The 18,192-nt window shown below is 38.6% G+C and overlaps 2 protein-coding genes across 4 annotated transcripts; one reads left to right on the forward strand and one right to left on the reverse strand.

Moving 5' to 3' along the window:
* The first annotated feature begins 389 nt into the window (after nt 1–389).
* On the forward strand, nt 390–14,548 carry LOC133528787 (phenoloxidase subunit 1-like). The gene is made up of 15 exons (XM_061866252.1): nt 390–993; nt 1,826–1,940; nt 4,319–4,511; nt 5,934–6,036; nt 6,749–6,869; nt 7,724–7,929; nt 8,647–8,775; nt 9,330–9,453; nt 9,823–9,987; nt 10,311–10,439; nt 10,528–10,706; nt 11,541–11,686; nt 11,838–11,920; nt 12,506–12,658; nt 13,144–14,548. The coding sequence occupies exons 2-15, from the start codon at nt 1,830–1,832 to the stop codon at nt 13,351–13,353; spliced, it is 2,052 nt and encodes a 683-aa protein (XP_061722236.1). The 5' UTR covers nt 390–993; nt 1,826–1,829; the 3' UTR covers nt 13,354–14,548.
* Nucleotides 14,549–14,847: 299 nt separating this feature from the next.
* On the reverse strand, nt 14,848–17,865 carry LOC133528788 (uncharacterized). Of its 3 annotated transcripts, none has more exons than XM_061866254.1 (3): nt 17,673–17,865; nt 16,357–16,479; nt 14,848–15,880 (listed from the first exon to the last, which is right to left on the reverse strand). In XM_061866254.1, exons 2-3 carry the CDS (start codon nt 16,369–16,371, stop codon nt 14,876–14,878), a joined length of 1,020 nt encoding a protein of 339 aa, XP_061722238.1. In that variant the 5' UTR covers nt 16,372–16,479; nt 17,673–17,865; the 3' UTR covers nt 14,848–14,875. The 3 variants fall into 3 exon arrangements, with proteins under 3 accessions (XP_061722238.1, XP_061722237.1, XP_061722239.1); XM_061866253.1 differs by having other exon boundaries at nt 16,357–16,533; XM_061866255.1 differs by lacking the exon at nt 16,357–16,479.
* Nucleotides 17,866–18,192: the final 327 nt, after the last annotated feature.

Genomic DNA, 18,192 nt, shown 5'->3' on the forward strand with positions numbered 1-18,192 from the left:
GTATGGGGAAGAATGGCCGTGATCTTCGGCCCTAGATTATTAACGCGTCTGCTTACAACTTAGTGGTATTTAATACGCCAAAATGGTCTAAGAAAACCTTTCCTAATTTTATTACGTTAAGTAACGGTGGTTGACAATCTACGTAGGTGTTGGAAATAATGTAATGCCTAAGCCACAAAATCATCAATTTTTACTAAGTTGTTGATGTCAATCGATTCCACTTATATCCAGTATCTAAAGCTTCTTAAATACCAACCTAGGGTAAATAAAAACAAAACATACTATCCGCAAAATCTATCTGGCCGGTCATCTCTTTCACTCTTGGTTGGTCTTAACAAGGGTAAAGGAGATAGCATTATGATCTCAATGGCCAGTTAGTTTTGCGGCAAGTATAGTATCAATGAAATTTTGGGCATTGTTTCATTAATATGTTCTTAGCTTACGTTAACAGGAAAGACAAATAGATCCAACATTATAAATAGTACTAGAAATAAAAAAGCTACAAATAACAACTATTTAAATACATTATCAATTATTTTCTAGTCATACTGATAAATCAAACCACAGTCTCCCACATTCCAGTACCACTTTAATTTTGCGTGCGGATATTTATCAAACTACTTAACACTGCCATAATAAATTTCCGGATTGCATAGATTGCAGCGCCATCATTGGCTGCATTAATAACTTTGTATAACATTTGCGGTTACCAACATATTTTAGCACGTGGACAGATATGGAACTAATATAGCCACGTACAAAGTTAACAGAAAGGATAGATACTAGCACCACTCTGAGCTGCATGTGTTATTTTGCATTTGCACTAGTTACTTTGTGGTCATTTTGTTAGTTTTGGATGTGCACACGGTTTTATCAGTGATATAAAATGGTGGTACTCTGTAAAGTGGGCACTATTTGGCCGTGCAACACGGTTGAAGACAGAGGTTCAATGAACGGCATTTTTTCATTACCTGTTTGAAATTCTAATTAAAGGTGAGTGCTTTGATTTGCTTTTAAACTCCCCCATGTTTATTTGCTTATGTGAATTATTTGTGTACCTATTTGCGAATTTTATGTATGACAATTTATTGAGGTGGCGCACAATTAAAATTTTGTATGGGACGATAACCCTTCGCGCCATTTTTTTTAATTTGTCGCTTTTTTCTACTTGCGGATCTTCCCAATGTTTCAATTCTTTAACGATTTTAATAACTTTAATAAGTTAGTTGTAAATAATATTTTTTGAGATAATAGTTGTGCATAACACATTAAGTATTAGTGTATTAGGAGCTTACTTAATGTAATAGGTAAGTAAAAAATCGCATTCAGAGCCCATCAACGTGCTCAGTAGCGCCACTGGAAAATAATTGTGGTTATTTAAATTTAACGATAGATATTTAAAAAAGGGGGCCGCTACGTACTGCATTTGTATTTGAGTACTCTTTGAATACATCATAATAGGTTTTATGTTGCTGGATTCATCAATCTAGGCGTCCAAAGTTAAAACGGCCGTTTTTGTTTTGAGTTCATAGATCGACGAATCAAGCAACATAGAAAAAACTAGTTTGATGTATTCAAAAGGTACTTAAATACAAAATACAGTACGTAGCGGCCCTCTTTTTAAAATATCTATAGTAAAATTTAAACAATCACAATTATTTTCCAGTGGCGCTAGTGAGCACGTTGATGGGCTCTTAAAATAAATGTTCAGTGAATTTCACCGCGTACTTACAAAAGTTCCGCTACCCGCCACTAGATGTCGCTAGTCGTTACGAAATGTCTCGGTCAGCTTAGACTATTATTAAAATTGTTCGTGTTGGTCCAGCACCATGAGCGGCAACAAGCGGGACCTGCTGCTGTTCTTCGACCGGCCCACGGAGCCCTGCTTCATGCAGAAGGGCGAGGACAATGCCGTCTTCCAACTTCCGGACCACTACTACGTGAGTATCCTAGTATTAACACCCCCCCAAGACAAGTCGCCATTAGACATAACAAAGTTAAGAGCATAATTTTCTGACTGAACGATTATTGGCATAAAGTGGCACTCTTTTTTATAAACTTCTACACATTGTGTAAATTAACTGAAACTATTTACTTACACCCGTTAATTTTGAGGTCGTACTGAGTAACTCTGAAATCACGAAAACAAGAAGGACTCTCCTGTAGAAAATTTCAACGCTAGACCAGCCAAAATGTACGAAATCTTAGATGGTTGGCAGTCCTCAACTGTGCGTTTTTCCAGGAACTTTCTGCCTCGCACAACTAAACTGTGGAATAAACTGTCGCCTGCGGTATTTCCGGACCGATACGACCTTCAAACCTTTAAGAAAAGAGCGTACTCCCATCTTAAAGGCCGGCATCGCACTTACAACTCCTCTGGTGTTGCAGGTGTCCATGGGTGGCGGTAATCGCTTACCATCAGGTGATCCGTCTGCTCGTTTGCCTTCTCTACCATATTAAAAAAAAAAATCTTTTCTCTACAAAATTTCGGGGTTGGTCCCATAGTAAAAGTATGATCTAAACATTAACGGGTTTAAGTAAGTTTAGTAAGTATGGGACCGTGCGAAGTGCGTGGTGGGGGTAAGTAAAGCGATCCCAGCGCATAAGGTGGTAAAAATTTGAACTAACTGCGGATAGCGTCTTTAACATTTCGTACAATTATATGGCTCGAAATGAAACTTTGATTTACGATTACTCCTGAAATATTCGTTTAAAATTGTATGGTGTAAGGGACCATTGTAATCTGTATGAAATGCTTAATATAACTAACGTATTTATTTTGATAATTGTTAATAATGTATCCATGTAAATAGCTTTGCAAATGCCACATATTACGTGATCTTTTTCTAGAAGTTAAGAATGGATATAGTAAGTTATCCTTAAAAGATAGACATTTCACATCGCGGACTTTTTTGTATACCTATGAATGAGAAACAACTCCACCATACATTGTGTTGTTATAGCTCAAACGGATTAGGCAGCGTTTTCGATTAAAGCTCCTAGCCAGCATGATTTTTTCCGACAACATCGTTATATTTCAAACAATTTACACAAAACCTTAACAAATTATATACTTAAGCCTTCCTCAAGAATCACTCTATTGATAGATGAAAGTCGTATGAAAATCCGTTCAGTAGTTTTTAGTTTTGGAGTAGTTTTATAAGATGTAGTGAATTGACGTTTTCCCCTAGAATTGCGGACACTAGGTTGCGTGACAGTCGAGTCGTGCACGCTCCCAATACATATCTTATACCTTTAAACGAGCAATTCTTGTATATATATATATATTTCTGTGATCTCGAAAACGGCTCTAACGATTTCGCTGAAATTTGGTATATGGGGGTTTTTGGGGGTATACAATCGATCTAGATTAGTCTTAAGTTTGGGAAAACGCGTGTTTTCGAGTTTTTATGCGTTTTTCTTTCGACGCAGAATATGGTCGCTAATTTCGTGTTTCCTTTCCGGCCACTGTCCGTCTGGCCCAGCGGGTTAAGACGTGGACGGCTAGAAACGAGTGTTACGGGTTCGAATCTTGCCCACTGACTAACTTTTTTTTTTAAATATATGTTCAAGTTTATATATATATATTTTTTTTAATTGTTTTAGACAAGTTTAATTTAGTAAAAAAATGTAGTTAAGATTATCACCTATACACCACCATATTACAATAAATAGTTATAACCGAGCAATGCCCGGTCGCCCAGGTATTTACTTGTATATTATATGCACAACGTGTTAAATGTTATCAATAGGAACTTCCCCTTTGAAATGGAAGGCTAGATATTATGGTAATCACTTTCGTATACCTAAGTCTACCCCAATTATGGATCCCAGGCTCCTTTAGGATGCAAAATAAATCCACACATCATGCGTGAAGTCCGACTAAGCTAACTCTCCACCAACTTTGCAGTAACAAAGTGTGTTTACTTACTTACTGCTAGCCTTTCTCTGCAGACGTTTCGTCTGGTTGCTCTTGGTATAGGCCTCTCCGCGCGTCTTTGTCCAGAGCCTGTCTTCTCCACAAGGCTCCAGCTACCTGTCTGGACTCGTCTTCCCATCTCATTTTTAGCCCTTCATCATTTCTTTTCCCGTCTCTTAGGTACCATGTTGTGATGCCTTTTGACACTTACGCGCTTTGTCACTTACAAAATGAGTATATATAGCGCTTATACTGACTCTAATAACAGCACCGCTACGACACCATTATTGCAAATTTACTAGTCAGAGATGCAGCTCATATGCATCAATGTGGCTTGATCTGTAATCGGGAAAAAGCTAACATGAAGAAAAGGGTAATTTTGCAGTTATTTTGTTCCAGCCGGACAAATACAAGAGCGCATCAACTCAGCTAGAAAGCAAGTTCGGCTCGGGCTCCGGGCGTTCCATCCCCGTCCGCAACATCGCGCTCCCGGACTTGTCGCTGCCCATGAAGCTTCCCTACAACGACCAGTTCTCGCTGTTCGTGCCCGCACACCGGCAGCTCGCTGGAAAACTCATCGACATCTTCATGAGTAAGTTCTGTCCCGTCCCGTCTACTGCTCTACAACGACCATCAGCCCGCGTAGCCAACATCAACATAGCATTCGTAGTCATCTCTCTTTATCACTCTTCCATATTAGTGCGACAGTGACAGTTGCGTCAGTTCTCGCTCCTCGTGTCCGCGCTCCACCAGCTCGCGGGCAAACTCATCGACATCGACTCTAACTCTCTAACTCCCTCGCGTCGCCGACAAAAATCCACGACGGCGACGTCCTTAAAATATAAGTCATTCGCGGCGTGGCAAAACAATTTCGCAACAAAGTCAAAGCGACATGGGATGACAAATTCCCCAAGTGACCCCGCACAACCTCAAGAGCCTCTCTTTTAGTCCGCAGAGCCTCCTTGACCCCATCAGGAAATAATGGAAATTTTATTACCTTTTAATTTGTTGTGTATATTTCATTATTTATCATGGATTTAGTTTGTAAATGCATGCTACGTGTCCTCTGTTGTACAGTCTCATTACTGTACATGCTTACGTTGCGATAAACTATAACGTAAGCCCTACGTGATGCATACGTCATGTGACATTAAGAAAATAGAAAATAGATTAATTAACGCACAATAGAAATGTCAAGGGTATGAATCATCTAAGAAATTATAATTATATTTAATATTGTTAAATGTCACTTAAATGCCATGCACGTAGACAGCAACTATATAAACCCTGGTTTTCCTCAATAAATCGTTCAGTAACCATCCAACCTTCAGTGTATTATTCTACCTCCGCCACCAGCGCTACCAGTCGCATCAAGCAAGTGTAAGGGCTAACGGCCCCTACATCTGTAGCTATTTGTATGCCATGTGGCAGAAGCATAGTGATATTTTATTATACATTTAAGACCTACTGTTGTACATACCTAATATGTTTAACAAATAAATAATTTGGAATTTGGACATCTTCATGGCCTGCCTGCCAGTAATAAATGAGCTTCCATTGTCCGCACTTATTTCATTGTTAAGTACATACATATCAGTAAGTCCCGTTTACTGCATCTGCTCTACAACGAACAGTTCTCGCTGTTCGTGCCCGCGCACCGCCAGCTCGCGGGGAAACTCATCGACATCTTCATGTCATGAGTAAGTTCCGTCTACTACTACAGCTGCCCTGTAACGACCAGTTCTCGCTCTTCGTTCCCGCACACCGGCAGTACGCTGCTGGGAAACACATCAACATCTTCATGAGTAAATCCTAACATTGACAAGCTCATTCAGTTCGGAGCTTAATACTTATCTCTAGTTTATGAGGGTTTTAAGGGTTTATACTTACCTTTTTTCAGTACACGTTCTGCCATCTCTGTCACTCTCAGAAGAAAATATTTTGAAGCAAAGGCCCTCGCTTTCCTAAAGTACCATCCTGGAACTTGTATACTTAAAAAACTGTCTCTCCACAGACATGCGAGACGTGTCCGACTTGCAGTCCGTGTGCTCCTACTGCCAGCTGCGCATCAACCCGTACATGTTCAACTACTGTCTCTCCGTCGCCATACTGCACAGGTAGTTGGAGTAGATTCAGGAAACCAAATTATTACGCGTACCTATATTATATGTCTAATTAGACAGGTGGATTGTACAAAAATCTTATCTGCATGGATTTGCATAATGATTGATTTATTTAACAACAATACAAAGTTATTAATTATTCACTATTATTTGAGATAAGATTATTTGTAAAGTCGTGTACATAAGATGTTATTAAAGTTATACAGTAAGCTCCCATGACACCCTGTCAGGGCAAATTGTCTTATATCTAGCTTAATACTAAATTACAGGCTATGCATGTTATTATGTGTAGTATTTGAATTAATGTAGGTACAACAAAAAGCAACATAACAAAAAGACGATTGTCCAGAACCTGAAGCGTGCAGTCACAGCTCAAAAAGACTGATGCATGTGCTAGTGCTAGTTACAAGTCTTCTGGCATATTCATTATCATCGTACAAAACATATTCTATAGAGTTACGTTATGCTTAATGTTACGACTATGATAAGATTGCACAGGCCTATTGATGGTATGAACATTATCCACCTGTTGAGCACAAAACTTCGGTTCAAGTTGGTACGTTATCCCGATCCTAAGCTTATCTTACCGATCAATTACTTAAATGCATTTAATCTAAAAGCGGCTTGGTAATTATTCGTTAGATAACGTATTAATATTACGTTTGCAAATGAATAAAATGACTAATGCTGATATAATGTGTTCCAGGCCAGACACTAAGGGGCTGAACATCCCCACGTTCGCAGAGACGTTCCCCGATAAGTTCGTGGACCCCAAGGTGTTCCGTAAGGCGCGGGAGACCACCACCGTCGTGCCCGATGGCTCCAGAGTACGTAACACTGTCAGATTCGGAAGCTATTATTAGTCAGTCCTGTATTTACATTTGATTCCATTCGTGCACATTGCACATACATTCTTCAAACGGTTATATGGGGTGTTAATGACTTACCTAATTAATAAAATAAATAGGTATAGATGACACCATCGTAAAGTTAGCATCATATCATAGAAGCGCAGATTTGTCAAATCTTACCTTGCATAGCATGACAATATGAGTCAAGCCACGCGTCTTCTTGAATGACATGTTCGATATAAGACTAGATAAAAGCATATTTTAATAAAAAATGATAACTTTAAAAATAAAAATTAAAACTAAACAATTTAACTAGTAATTTACACAAAGAAACCACTCCCCGCTATCCCCTTGCGAAGGTGCCCATGATGCTCGCAGCTTTTCCATGCTGGATTACCAATACCATGGACAGCCTTTGCACCAGGAACGACTAAAGTATCTGTGTACTAGGCTCCCAAAAACCAAGGAAAATTAAACCTGGTGTAAATGTTATCAAAATTTTTACATTTTCGTGTTCAAGCTTTTTATTTATCTGTAAGAGTGTCATTGCTAGAAATCTTTCTTCTAATTTATGGAAACAGATTGCATAAGAAAGCTCACTTGTTATTTGTTAAAAATTAAAATATTATTGTTCCAACCAGGTAAAGAAGTGAAATTTAGAAAATTTGAATAAATTATCCTCTAAGTAAGATAAGCATTGTATTGTGAACATCATGTTTTGCTACACCCTTTCCAGGGTCCTTTATGTACCTATGTATCATACTGGTATGCAAATAAAGATCGCTATCTCTCTATCTCACTTTACGTAATATTTGTACAAATCATCACAGATGCCAGTAGTTATCCCACAAAACTACACGGCCGCTGATGCTGAACCGGAGCAGCGCGTGGCGTACTTCCGCGAGGACATCGGCATCAACCTGCACCACTGGCATTGGCATCTCGTCTACCCCTTCGAGGCCGCTGACAGAAACATCGTCAACAAGGACAGAAGAGGCGAATTATTCTACTACATGCATCAGCAGATCATCGCTAGGTATTTCTTGCGTAATTTGTTACTTAGGCTATAATCGTGAAAATCGAAGTTCGTCAATTGCTTTTAGATTTATCTCTGTCATTCTAAAAGAGAAAGATCCCCTCAATTTACGAATTTCGGTTTCGCGGTAGGCTCCCTGAGCCTTCACGTCATCTTCTGTCTTCTGGTCTAATAGATCATCAGCAGATTGTGTCCAAACATACCTTTGCAGATTTTCTGAAGCTCTAAATACTTGCAGACGGTGTATGTTTCGAACCTAGCCCTGGGCACTGGAGACCTTGGTCACTTAATGCTTTTACGTATATATGACATATCGACACCCTAGTTCACAAGTTCACAACTTCACACTCGTACCTAAGTAAAGTAAGTAAATATTATTTATTTCACCACAAAGAAAACAAATTTAAGAACAGATTTACAATGTAAATAAAGGCAGCCACAGGTGGTCTTATCGCTGTAAGCGATCTCTTTCAGACAACCTCCTCGTAAGCACCAATTACGCGGAAAATTTGGTTGTAACAAAGACCTTATGTTTGTGCACTATGGTACTAATTGTGTAAATAGAGTGTGTGATCGATGTAACTTCAGCTTTAAATTATTTACCTAAGACTGTATTGTCCCATTTAGCAAACCATTCGTCTTCAAAATGAGTTCCTGTCTATCAAACTAAAATCTTAGTTTAAGTTTATAATTTCTAATTAACTACCTATTTTGTAGGTACAACTTTGAGCGACTCTGCAACAACCTGCAAAGAGTGCAGCGCTACAGAGATTTCCGGGCTCCCATCGAAGAAGGATATTTCCCGAAGCTGGACTCGCAGGTCGCTTCCCGCGCCTGGCCACCCAGGTAACCAACCACATCATGTAACCAGACACATGACCATTGTAACCTACCACAGGCTTCAGGGCTCCCATCCAAGAAGGACGATACTTCCCGAAACTAGACTCGCAGGCCACCTCCACCACATCATGTAACATGACCCTGCCTGTAGTGCCTGTGAAGCCGATGGTCCCGGGTTCAAATCCTGGTAAGGGCATTTATTCCTGTGATGAGCTCAGATATTTGTTCCTGCGATGGGTGTTTTCTATGTATTTAAGTATTTTTCTAACATAAGTAGTGTCTTATTCGTAGGTACTTACTTAACATCAATCTGGTTTTTAACAGTTATCTTAAGGATTATTTTTAAGGTAAACACACCCTTTCAATCAATGGAAAAACTGGAAGGATGTTTCGATTGAAGTATCAAAGATTGGTTACTCTGTACAACCCTGAAATAAAAAGTAACACAGTAATTCGTTCAAGACACACTTTAGGTCGCTGCGCCAGAGGAGTAAGTAAGTAAGTAGGTAATTCGTTCAAATCAATGTTCTTAGATGTTAATGAAGATTAATTGTGTACAGGTTTTCTGGCAGCACTATCAGAGACCTGGACCGGCCGGTGGACCAGATCCGCGCAGACGTGTCCCAGTTGGAGACCTGGCGCGACCGCTTCATCCAGGCGATAGAGGATGGCGCTATTGATCTGGTCAGCGTTCACTTTTAATGACTATGACTAATATGCCGATCATCGAAGATGGCGTCTACGTTCATCTAAAACTTTGAAATCTTTGTGGATGTAGTGACTATTTTGCATGCTAACTAACCTTACGAAACCATTTTTTTTGACGCAGGGATAAATGCATTTACACATCTTGCCCCCGGCTGGCTAATTTAACCAGTTGGCTGCGACATATGCATGGAGTCGTTGTCATGATATAGCCAATGCCAGTAATTTACTTTTGCTCGGATCACTTCTTTATCTTCGCCTAGTTTATACAAGATAAACCAGAAACGTCTGAATAGAATGGCTCTTGGAGCTTCCCGTATTCATGATTTGAATGTCTTCGTCTTCCAGCCAAGCGGCCGCAAGCTCCCCTTAGATGAACAGACCGGTATAGACATCCTAGGAAACCTGATGGAAGCATCAGCTTTGAGCCGCAACTCCGCCAAGTACGGAGACCTGCATAACATGGGACACGTGTTTATCTCTTATGCTCACGACCCTGATCACAGACATCTTGTAAGTACCTATTTATTGCTGGAAAAGCTAAAACTAATCCGAGGCTGACTTCAAATAAAAATTATTAATCATAATATCGCGATGTTTTTACTACCAAGGTCCTAAGTTGAGTTGCCAAGTTTTGAGGCACCTATCTTCAAAGAAATTTCATCCGATCCGTAGTTAACTAAGTATTTATTTGAAGATAAAATTTCAAACTTAATTATTGTGATCGCTGGGAGATAGGCACCTCACAGACAGGCCTTTTGCTCAATAGTGTCGATAACAGGCTCAAAATGATAACAATGCCGTAGAAAAGGAGTGATAGATGATTCACTTTACAGGAACAATTTGGCGTGATGGGAGACTCTGCGACAGCCATGCGTGACCCGATCTTCTACCGCTGGCATTCTTACGTTGACGATATCTTCAACTTGCACAAAGCTAAGCTCACGCCCTACAGCAAGCAACAGGTAAAGCCCCCTTAAAGGGTTCTTAAAGGAAGCAAAAAAAAAACGGAAAATACGAGAAAGTAGGATCCTATTTATTATATTCTTTCAGCTGGACTTCCCCTCCGTCCGCGTGTCCTCCATTAGCGTCCAAGGCCGCGCCGGAGCCAACACCTTCGCCACCCAGTGGGAGCAGAGCATCGTGGAACTGTCCCGAGGATTGGACTTCCAGCCGAGAGGCAGCATGCCAGCTCGCTTCACCCATCTGCAGCATGAGGACTTCGTCTACAAGTTAGTACATATATAATAATAACAATATAATAAAAAGCTTTATTTAGTTCCACACACAACAATATACAGGTAATAAAAAGAAAAATATACATTTAACATAAATAGAAAATAAAAATTAAGTATTAAAGAAAAAATATAAGAACTAAAATGAAGTTATAGGTGTGTGGACCCCTTCTGGGTAAAAGCCTCCCCCAAAGTGTTCCATGTATCTCTGTCTATGGCTGTATCGAGCCACCTTTGCCCTGCTGTCGCTACTATCTCGTCCGCCCACCTGGCGCGCGGACGTGCTCTGGCTCGCGTGCCCCGTGGTCCAAACCATTTTATTGCTCTGATGGTCCATCTATCGTCATTGGCCACGTGACCAGCCCACGACCATTTTCGCTTTAGTGAGAAAGTTAGGGCGTCCATAATATTTGTTTTCTTACGGATAAGCGTATTTTTCACCCTGTCTCTTAATTTTATTCCAAGGCAGCTTCTCTCCATCCTTCTTTGAGTTGTTTGAATTTTTTTTCTTGTTTTGAGGTCAAACGTCCATGTTTGGCATCCGTATGTGAGGCATGGTAGTATGTCTGAGTCCATAATAATTTTCTTATATGTCATCGGAAGTTGTGATTTAAATAGTTAGTACATAGCATATCTATATATTTAAGAAGCCGGGTAAAAAACTATAGCGTTATTCATAAGCGCTTGTCAAGTCTAACTAGCCCTCCATGATCGTTTGTCATCATTTTGGCATTTGTTTGTTAGAAGGAACAAAATTTTGCATAAACAAAGTGTTATTAATTAAGGGTGCTAGTCTGAGCAATTAATAGTAGGTATTGTTCTGTCCCACAGTATCGAGGTGAACAACACCAGCAGCCAGTCAGTGATGGGCACCGTCCGCATCTTCCTCGCTCCGGTACAGGACGAGAGCGGACAACCTCTGCCCTTCGAGGACCAGAGGCGCGGAATGGTGGAACTTGACAAATTCTCCGTTGGCTGTAAGTCTTCACCTTAGGCTTAGTGCAACGCACGTTGTTTTAAAAACTTAACCATAAGTCGTTCAAGTTTCAAGATAACCATTTTAAAGAAGAATTATATAAATATAAGAGGATAAATCGGATACTACTTTAAAAATGTTTTTTTTTTTAGTGCGCCCCGGAAACAACTCCATCAAGCACAACAGCAAAGACTCCTCGGTCACCATCCCCTACGAGCGCACCTTCCGTAGCCAGGTAACGACCGTATTAAGATAATTATTTCCTGTTGAAATCCTTCGATTTAGTGGATTATTAAACACTCATTTTAAAACTAGGAGTACCGCAGGGTTCTATCTTAGGTCAATTTCTATTTAGTACGTTTAAATTAAGACGTTGTTTAGTAGGCACTTGACATCCTATTTTCATCAGAATTTGACATTTATGATAGCGATTTCACACTATGTTGCTTGACAAGATAGATAGATAGAACACTCTTTATTGGCACACCTCAGTAAAAGATAGAACGTGAGAAAAAAAGTCATTAAAGCCGACAACAGAAGGACTTATCGCTATAGTATTTTTCAAACTCGATGACAATTGATTTGACGGTTGACAGGTGTAATCTTCATATAATTCATAACCTACAAACGCCAAATATCGCAAAATTGGATTGAGATGACATCTGTTACCGTACCCATCGAGTTCGAAAAATACTATAAAGAGCGATATCGCTTCCTGATAACCTTTGGATAGTTTTTGGGTTGGGTAGTTTGTGTTTTCGGAAGTTGGTGCTGTTGCAGAATGAAGATAATAAGAACATTTTTTCCATCATTATTTCAGGAAGCGCGCCCCGGCCAGCCCGGCTCGGACCAGGCGGCCGAGTTCGACTTCTGCGGCTGCGGCTGGCCGCACCACATGCTGCTGCCCAAGGGCACCGCGCAGGGCTACCCCTGCGTGCTCTTCGTGCAGGTCACCAGCTGGAACGAGGACCGGGTAAGCAGGAAAATATTTAGAGAGATTACTTGTTTATTGATGTCTTAAATTACAGTATGTTTGTACGGGTCAAATGTTGCAAGTTAAATTTGACCCACTTCCCGGATTCCGATGAAGCAGAAAATTTGCATAAATATGTAAGTCAGGACACAATGCAATATTATGGTACAATCGAGCTGATCTGATGATGGAGAAAGGAGGTGGCCATAGGAACTCTGTGATAAAATAACGCAACCTAATTGTGTTTGAGGTTTTTACAATTGTCTCGATGAGTATTAGTTGCCTGTCGAAATAAAAGTACAGCCAGCGTCCGAGGTCAGTGTCCGTTCGGACCAACTATACCTAATCGACAAAATGATTAATGTCATCAGGTAATTATTAAACTTCCTATATTGTTATATTTATCCATATTTTACTGGACATGACTTGGGGTAGATGTGCCAAATATCAATGTATACTTTTCCAACTTTTCCTTATATTCTCAGGTGGAGCAAGACCTAGTAGGCTCCTGCAACGACGCAGCATCATACTGCGGCATCCGCGATCGCAAGTACCCGGACAGGCGCGCCATGGGCTTCCCCTTCGACCGCCCCAACCCCGCGCGCTCGCTCTCCGACTTCCTGCAGCCCAACATGGCCGTGCAGCAGTGCAGGATCAAGTTCACAGATGCCACTAGGGTCAGAGCGCAACGGTAGATCTTAGTTTGCAAAAATTGCCCTAACATTACCAACATTTTTCAATACAACATCGTCATCATCCACGAGCATCACGAAATGGCTTCTAAAACTTTCTGTAGCGAAATATTCTAAATCACTAGGATCAGAGCGTTCTTATTCTTCAAAAAAACCGCCCTAACCATAACTTTCTTTAGCTCAATAAATATAGGAATTTTATTAGGATTAACTATAATATTTTAGTACGAGTATGTAGTGTTATTGTTATGCACTGGATATGGTTGCCGAAAGTAAGAAGATGACAAGGGTCAGGGCATAGAATTAGAGAAATCACCTTGGTTCATCGCAATCGACTTTGGTTTATGAATATTGGACAACGATTAATGTATAATTATTCATTATATTTTAAATTATTTATAGTACTTAAATTAGTTGTTAATGGTAACATTATCTTCAGTTTCGTTGCTTATACTCGTAGTAGCAAACAAGCTTCTATTAGTTGTAACTTCCTAAGGCTCAGGGTCCTACCTATAGTACTTATTCAGTTCGATGACATTTAAATCATATTGAATTGGAACAGAATTACTTTTGTTTTTTTTTCATTCAGTTTTCAAACAAAACAAAATCAACTGTATTCTCTATACTATAGGTTCAAATTCCAGTGTCAAATTTTGGATTTTTTATTGTTAGAGTGCCTTAGGAGCATACATTTTTGTTTTTCTTTATATCTTATTTTATCAAGTTATATTTAATTTTTGTGACCTCATTATTACACACACACATACCTCATTATTAGCACATTAAGTGCATGTATAAGTACGATACCTATATTGGTATCGGCATAGGTACCGACATCAGATATTTCGGAGTGGCCAAGGTACTCAAAAATATCTGAACACGCACTCTAACACCTTGATAATAGAGACGTGTTCAGATATTTATGAGCACTTTGGCCGCTCCGATATATCTGATGGCGACTGTACCTACTATTTGCTGTGATTAGATCATACCTTACTATTGTAAAGTTTAGCTGGTCTACAGCCCTACAACATTTTTTTTATTTTTATAAGTAAATTAATTAAATTGGGTAGTTTTTCTTATTTGCATGTTAGTTAAGTTAGTTTTAGCGAACGGGTTTAACTATGGCTATTACATATGTAAATACTGTATATAGTTACAACTACAAGACTGAGTAAATCTAGCCTCTTACAAATAATTGTTTTTTTCTTACCTATCTACACGATTCTATTGTCTGTAAATTATTTTATTTTATTTTTAACATTTTATATTTTTACTTCGGACGATGTTTTATCTGTTGTTCAACATTTTGTTGGTAGATTTATAAAATATTGGTGTGCTATTTTAAAGGATTCAAAAAATTATTTAGTTTTAGGTAGATACTTGCGATAGATACCTACATCTGTTTAACCAAAATGAGGAATTTTGTCCTTTTCACGAAATCCTATTCAATACTTTGACTATAAATAAAAATCAGGCTAAACAAACAAATGAACAATCAATCTATTTAGTTTATTGGCACATATTAAACGTTATTCACGTTATATCCGTCACCTTGCACCACCTTATACACCGGCAAATTATTAGCCACCTGATACCCCGACTGTGGTAATTGTGGATTTATCAAATATATACTACTCGGTACATTCATGTTATTAGGTACGGTCAAGGCGGCGTATAGCTGACCGTTGATCATGTATGTATTTGCAACTGTTATTGGAACTAGATTTGTACCCTGTGGTAAATTCCCATTATAATTTGCATTTGTATTTTGTGGAATATATTGCGAATTTTCCCCAACATTTGTAACAACAGGATTCATTATTTTTCCTTTATCATTATTAAGACCATATTGTGGGAAATTGCCTTGTAAATTGGGGTTTGTTTGTATCGGCTGATAAGTTTGAACATTATTGGCAGGAACAAGCATATAGCTACTAGTATCTCCAAATCTGCTAGTCAAATCTAGCTTGGTTTCATTAGAACGTGCTATATCATTTTTCATATTCTCCACTGTTGTTATATTGTCGTTTGTAGTTACATTTTCTTGAGTAACATTGGCTTCTTCTGAGACTTTAGTTTCTTTAGGATCTTCATTTGGTATTTGATTTGTTAGAATAGTATATTTACTGTCCATAGTTTTATTAGTCACTTCCACTGTAGGGATTGGATTAGTAAAAACTTCTTTAGCTTCAACAGCAGGCACGACTTTCGGCAACAAAGGCGTGTCAGTAGTAATCTTAACAACATCACTATGCTTATTGTTATCTATTGCACTTAGAGTTTCACTGATAATCTTATTCACATCAAGATATAGTCTCGTATCATCATCACTTGGAAAAAATATCGCATCTGAATCATGAGCCTTTACACCTGTAACAACACGATCACTTGTCTTCATATTTTCAAGCACTTGATGTTCTGCATCTGCGTCTGAGTTTACTTCATGAGTTTTCTTCTGTATGATGCTGAATTTCCCTCGCAATTTACAGTCTGCCAGAACTGCTGCACAAACGATGATTAGAATGATCTGGAAATAGACAAGCGAATTCTTTGTACTTATTTGGAATATAGAGAGTAATCCAGGTACCAGAAATTAATACACACTTGATTGACTTGATGCGATTCGTAGGAGGTTTAATTTAAGATTGACTAATTAGGTCCTATATCTAAATAAGCTTAATCTCACATCCCATACATATAGACATGTCACAATAGTCAGTCTAAATTAATTTTGTATTTAGGAAAGATATCTATTATAACTATACCGTAATGTTTTCATGTAATCACAAACTACTATTATTTTAAAACGATTTAAGTACAATACATCAATTATAAAACAGGTTGATTGACGAATGGTTCGAGCATTAATGAGGAACCTTAATGACTTGAAAGATTTGACAGAAACTCATATTGTCAAATAATATTCGGCTTTATTTCAATACAATAAAGCTCCAATTACATTGTCTAGAGATTTAATTTAGAAAATATAAAATTAAAACATACCTGTGTAGTAGCCATGGCGCGAGTAACAGCAGAAATGACGAATGTGTCATTATGTCGTTATTTTATTTATGTTTAATATCGATTAGCTTGGAAAACCCGCTGGCGGTTTTGAGAGGTTGACAGCTAATTTGGTAACAGTTTTTAATTTAATTCTAGGAAGATGGCTGATGAATACCACTATGACCATATTTTTATTTAAAAAAAAACTTTCTTCAATGAGAATATCAAAAGAAGCTATTATCGGGCTCGAAGGGCCAAATTAGCCAACAAATGTATATAAAAAAAAAAATAGTTTTAATAGACAACTATTCCCCACGACTTTACCAGTCCGTCTTTTAAAGTTTCGAATTTCTAAAAATCCCTTCTCACTGGGTACAACATCTGAAGGAAATGTTCCAAAATCCAAATTTAAGGTTCCAACACTTCCAACCTTCAGTAGTTTGGGCTGTGCGATTCCTGTTAGCATTTATATTGTATCGTATGACTGTTTTATATGGGTACCTATTTAGAAAGTAGATAATTTTATCCTGTTAGTTTTTTTTAATGGAAGACGAAAATTGTAAATTTATTTATATTATTATGAGTCGTTCTACAGTTTTATTTTTACAGATTTATATCTAGGTTCTTTACCCATTGGGCTGCGTTCTCACTAAACGCTATTAAGTCCAGAGGGTCACCAGGGTACATTCGGTTCGGGCACTCGTTAATAATATGGTGGATAGATTGTATAGGCGCAATCGCATTCCGGGGTGTTTTTCCATCCACACCTAAACATGAAATCGCCAGATCGGCCGTGCTCTGTGCGAAGTCTATTAAGCGGCACCATTCGCGTCTTGGGGCCGAGAAGCCTTTGGGCCTTTCAGTTGGATTGTAGTCGCTGCAGGTTGTAGGCAGGTTGGAATTCCATTCCTTCATCCATACATTAATATGTCTTCTGAAGTCGAAGTCGGAAGGCCTATTAATTTATAAATAAAATTAAATTCAAGAGCGACCTTCTGCCCCTGGCGCGTTTCCATGCCCTCGGCCAGTAGCGGCCTTATGCATGTGATGTGAAAACGTTAACGCGTGTTAAGTAAACGTCAAAATTTCATAGATCGATGTTTAAAATAACACTTGCACATTCTGTGCTATCAAATTTGCTGCCAACTTAGCCGGGTCTGACTCTATAAGCATTAATTTTGTTAAAGTTAATATAATTTAATTCGTGCAGATGACGAGGTTAATCATACTGATCTAATATTTATTACAATAATTTACGTTAAATTATTTAATAAATATTAGATTAAACGGTAAATTATATTTTGACAGTTACAAACCATTATCCGGCTAAGTGGGTCAAGATGCACTTTGTTCGACTGCACGTATTGAGGTTAAAACATTGCATAATTGTCGGAACTACGCTTTACTGACCACTAATTATTGCACTGCATTCAACGTTAATGATAAACGTTTCGTACCAGCCGAACCTGATATCATACTAGAGGTTTATATTATTTTACAGTTAAATTGATTTATTGCACCTAAAGTGAAACGCAGAACACGAAACGTAACAATACTAAACTAATAAGTAAACGCGAGTGACCATTTTGTTGTATGCTCCATATTTGTCATCGCTTTACATAATGTATAGGTAACTAGCTTCTGCCATTTCACCCCTTAACGGATGATTTTTGGGCTAAAAACTATCCTATGTAAGATCAAAGATCCCGGGTTTCAAACTACCTCCGTAGTTTATTTTATTTTAGTCAGTTCATCGGTTAAAGGTACAAACAGACAGACAGAGTTACCTTCGTATCTATAATTATTGATGATACGCAAGCAAACACGCAATGGAAT

Source organism: Cydia pomonella, chromosome 20 (genome assembly GCF_033807575.1).
Source record: "Cydia pomonella isolate Wapato2018A chromosome 20, ilCydPomo1, whole genome shotgun sequence".
NCBI lineage: Eukaryota > Metazoa > Arthropoda > Insecta > Lepidoptera > Tortricidae > Cydia > Cydia pomonella.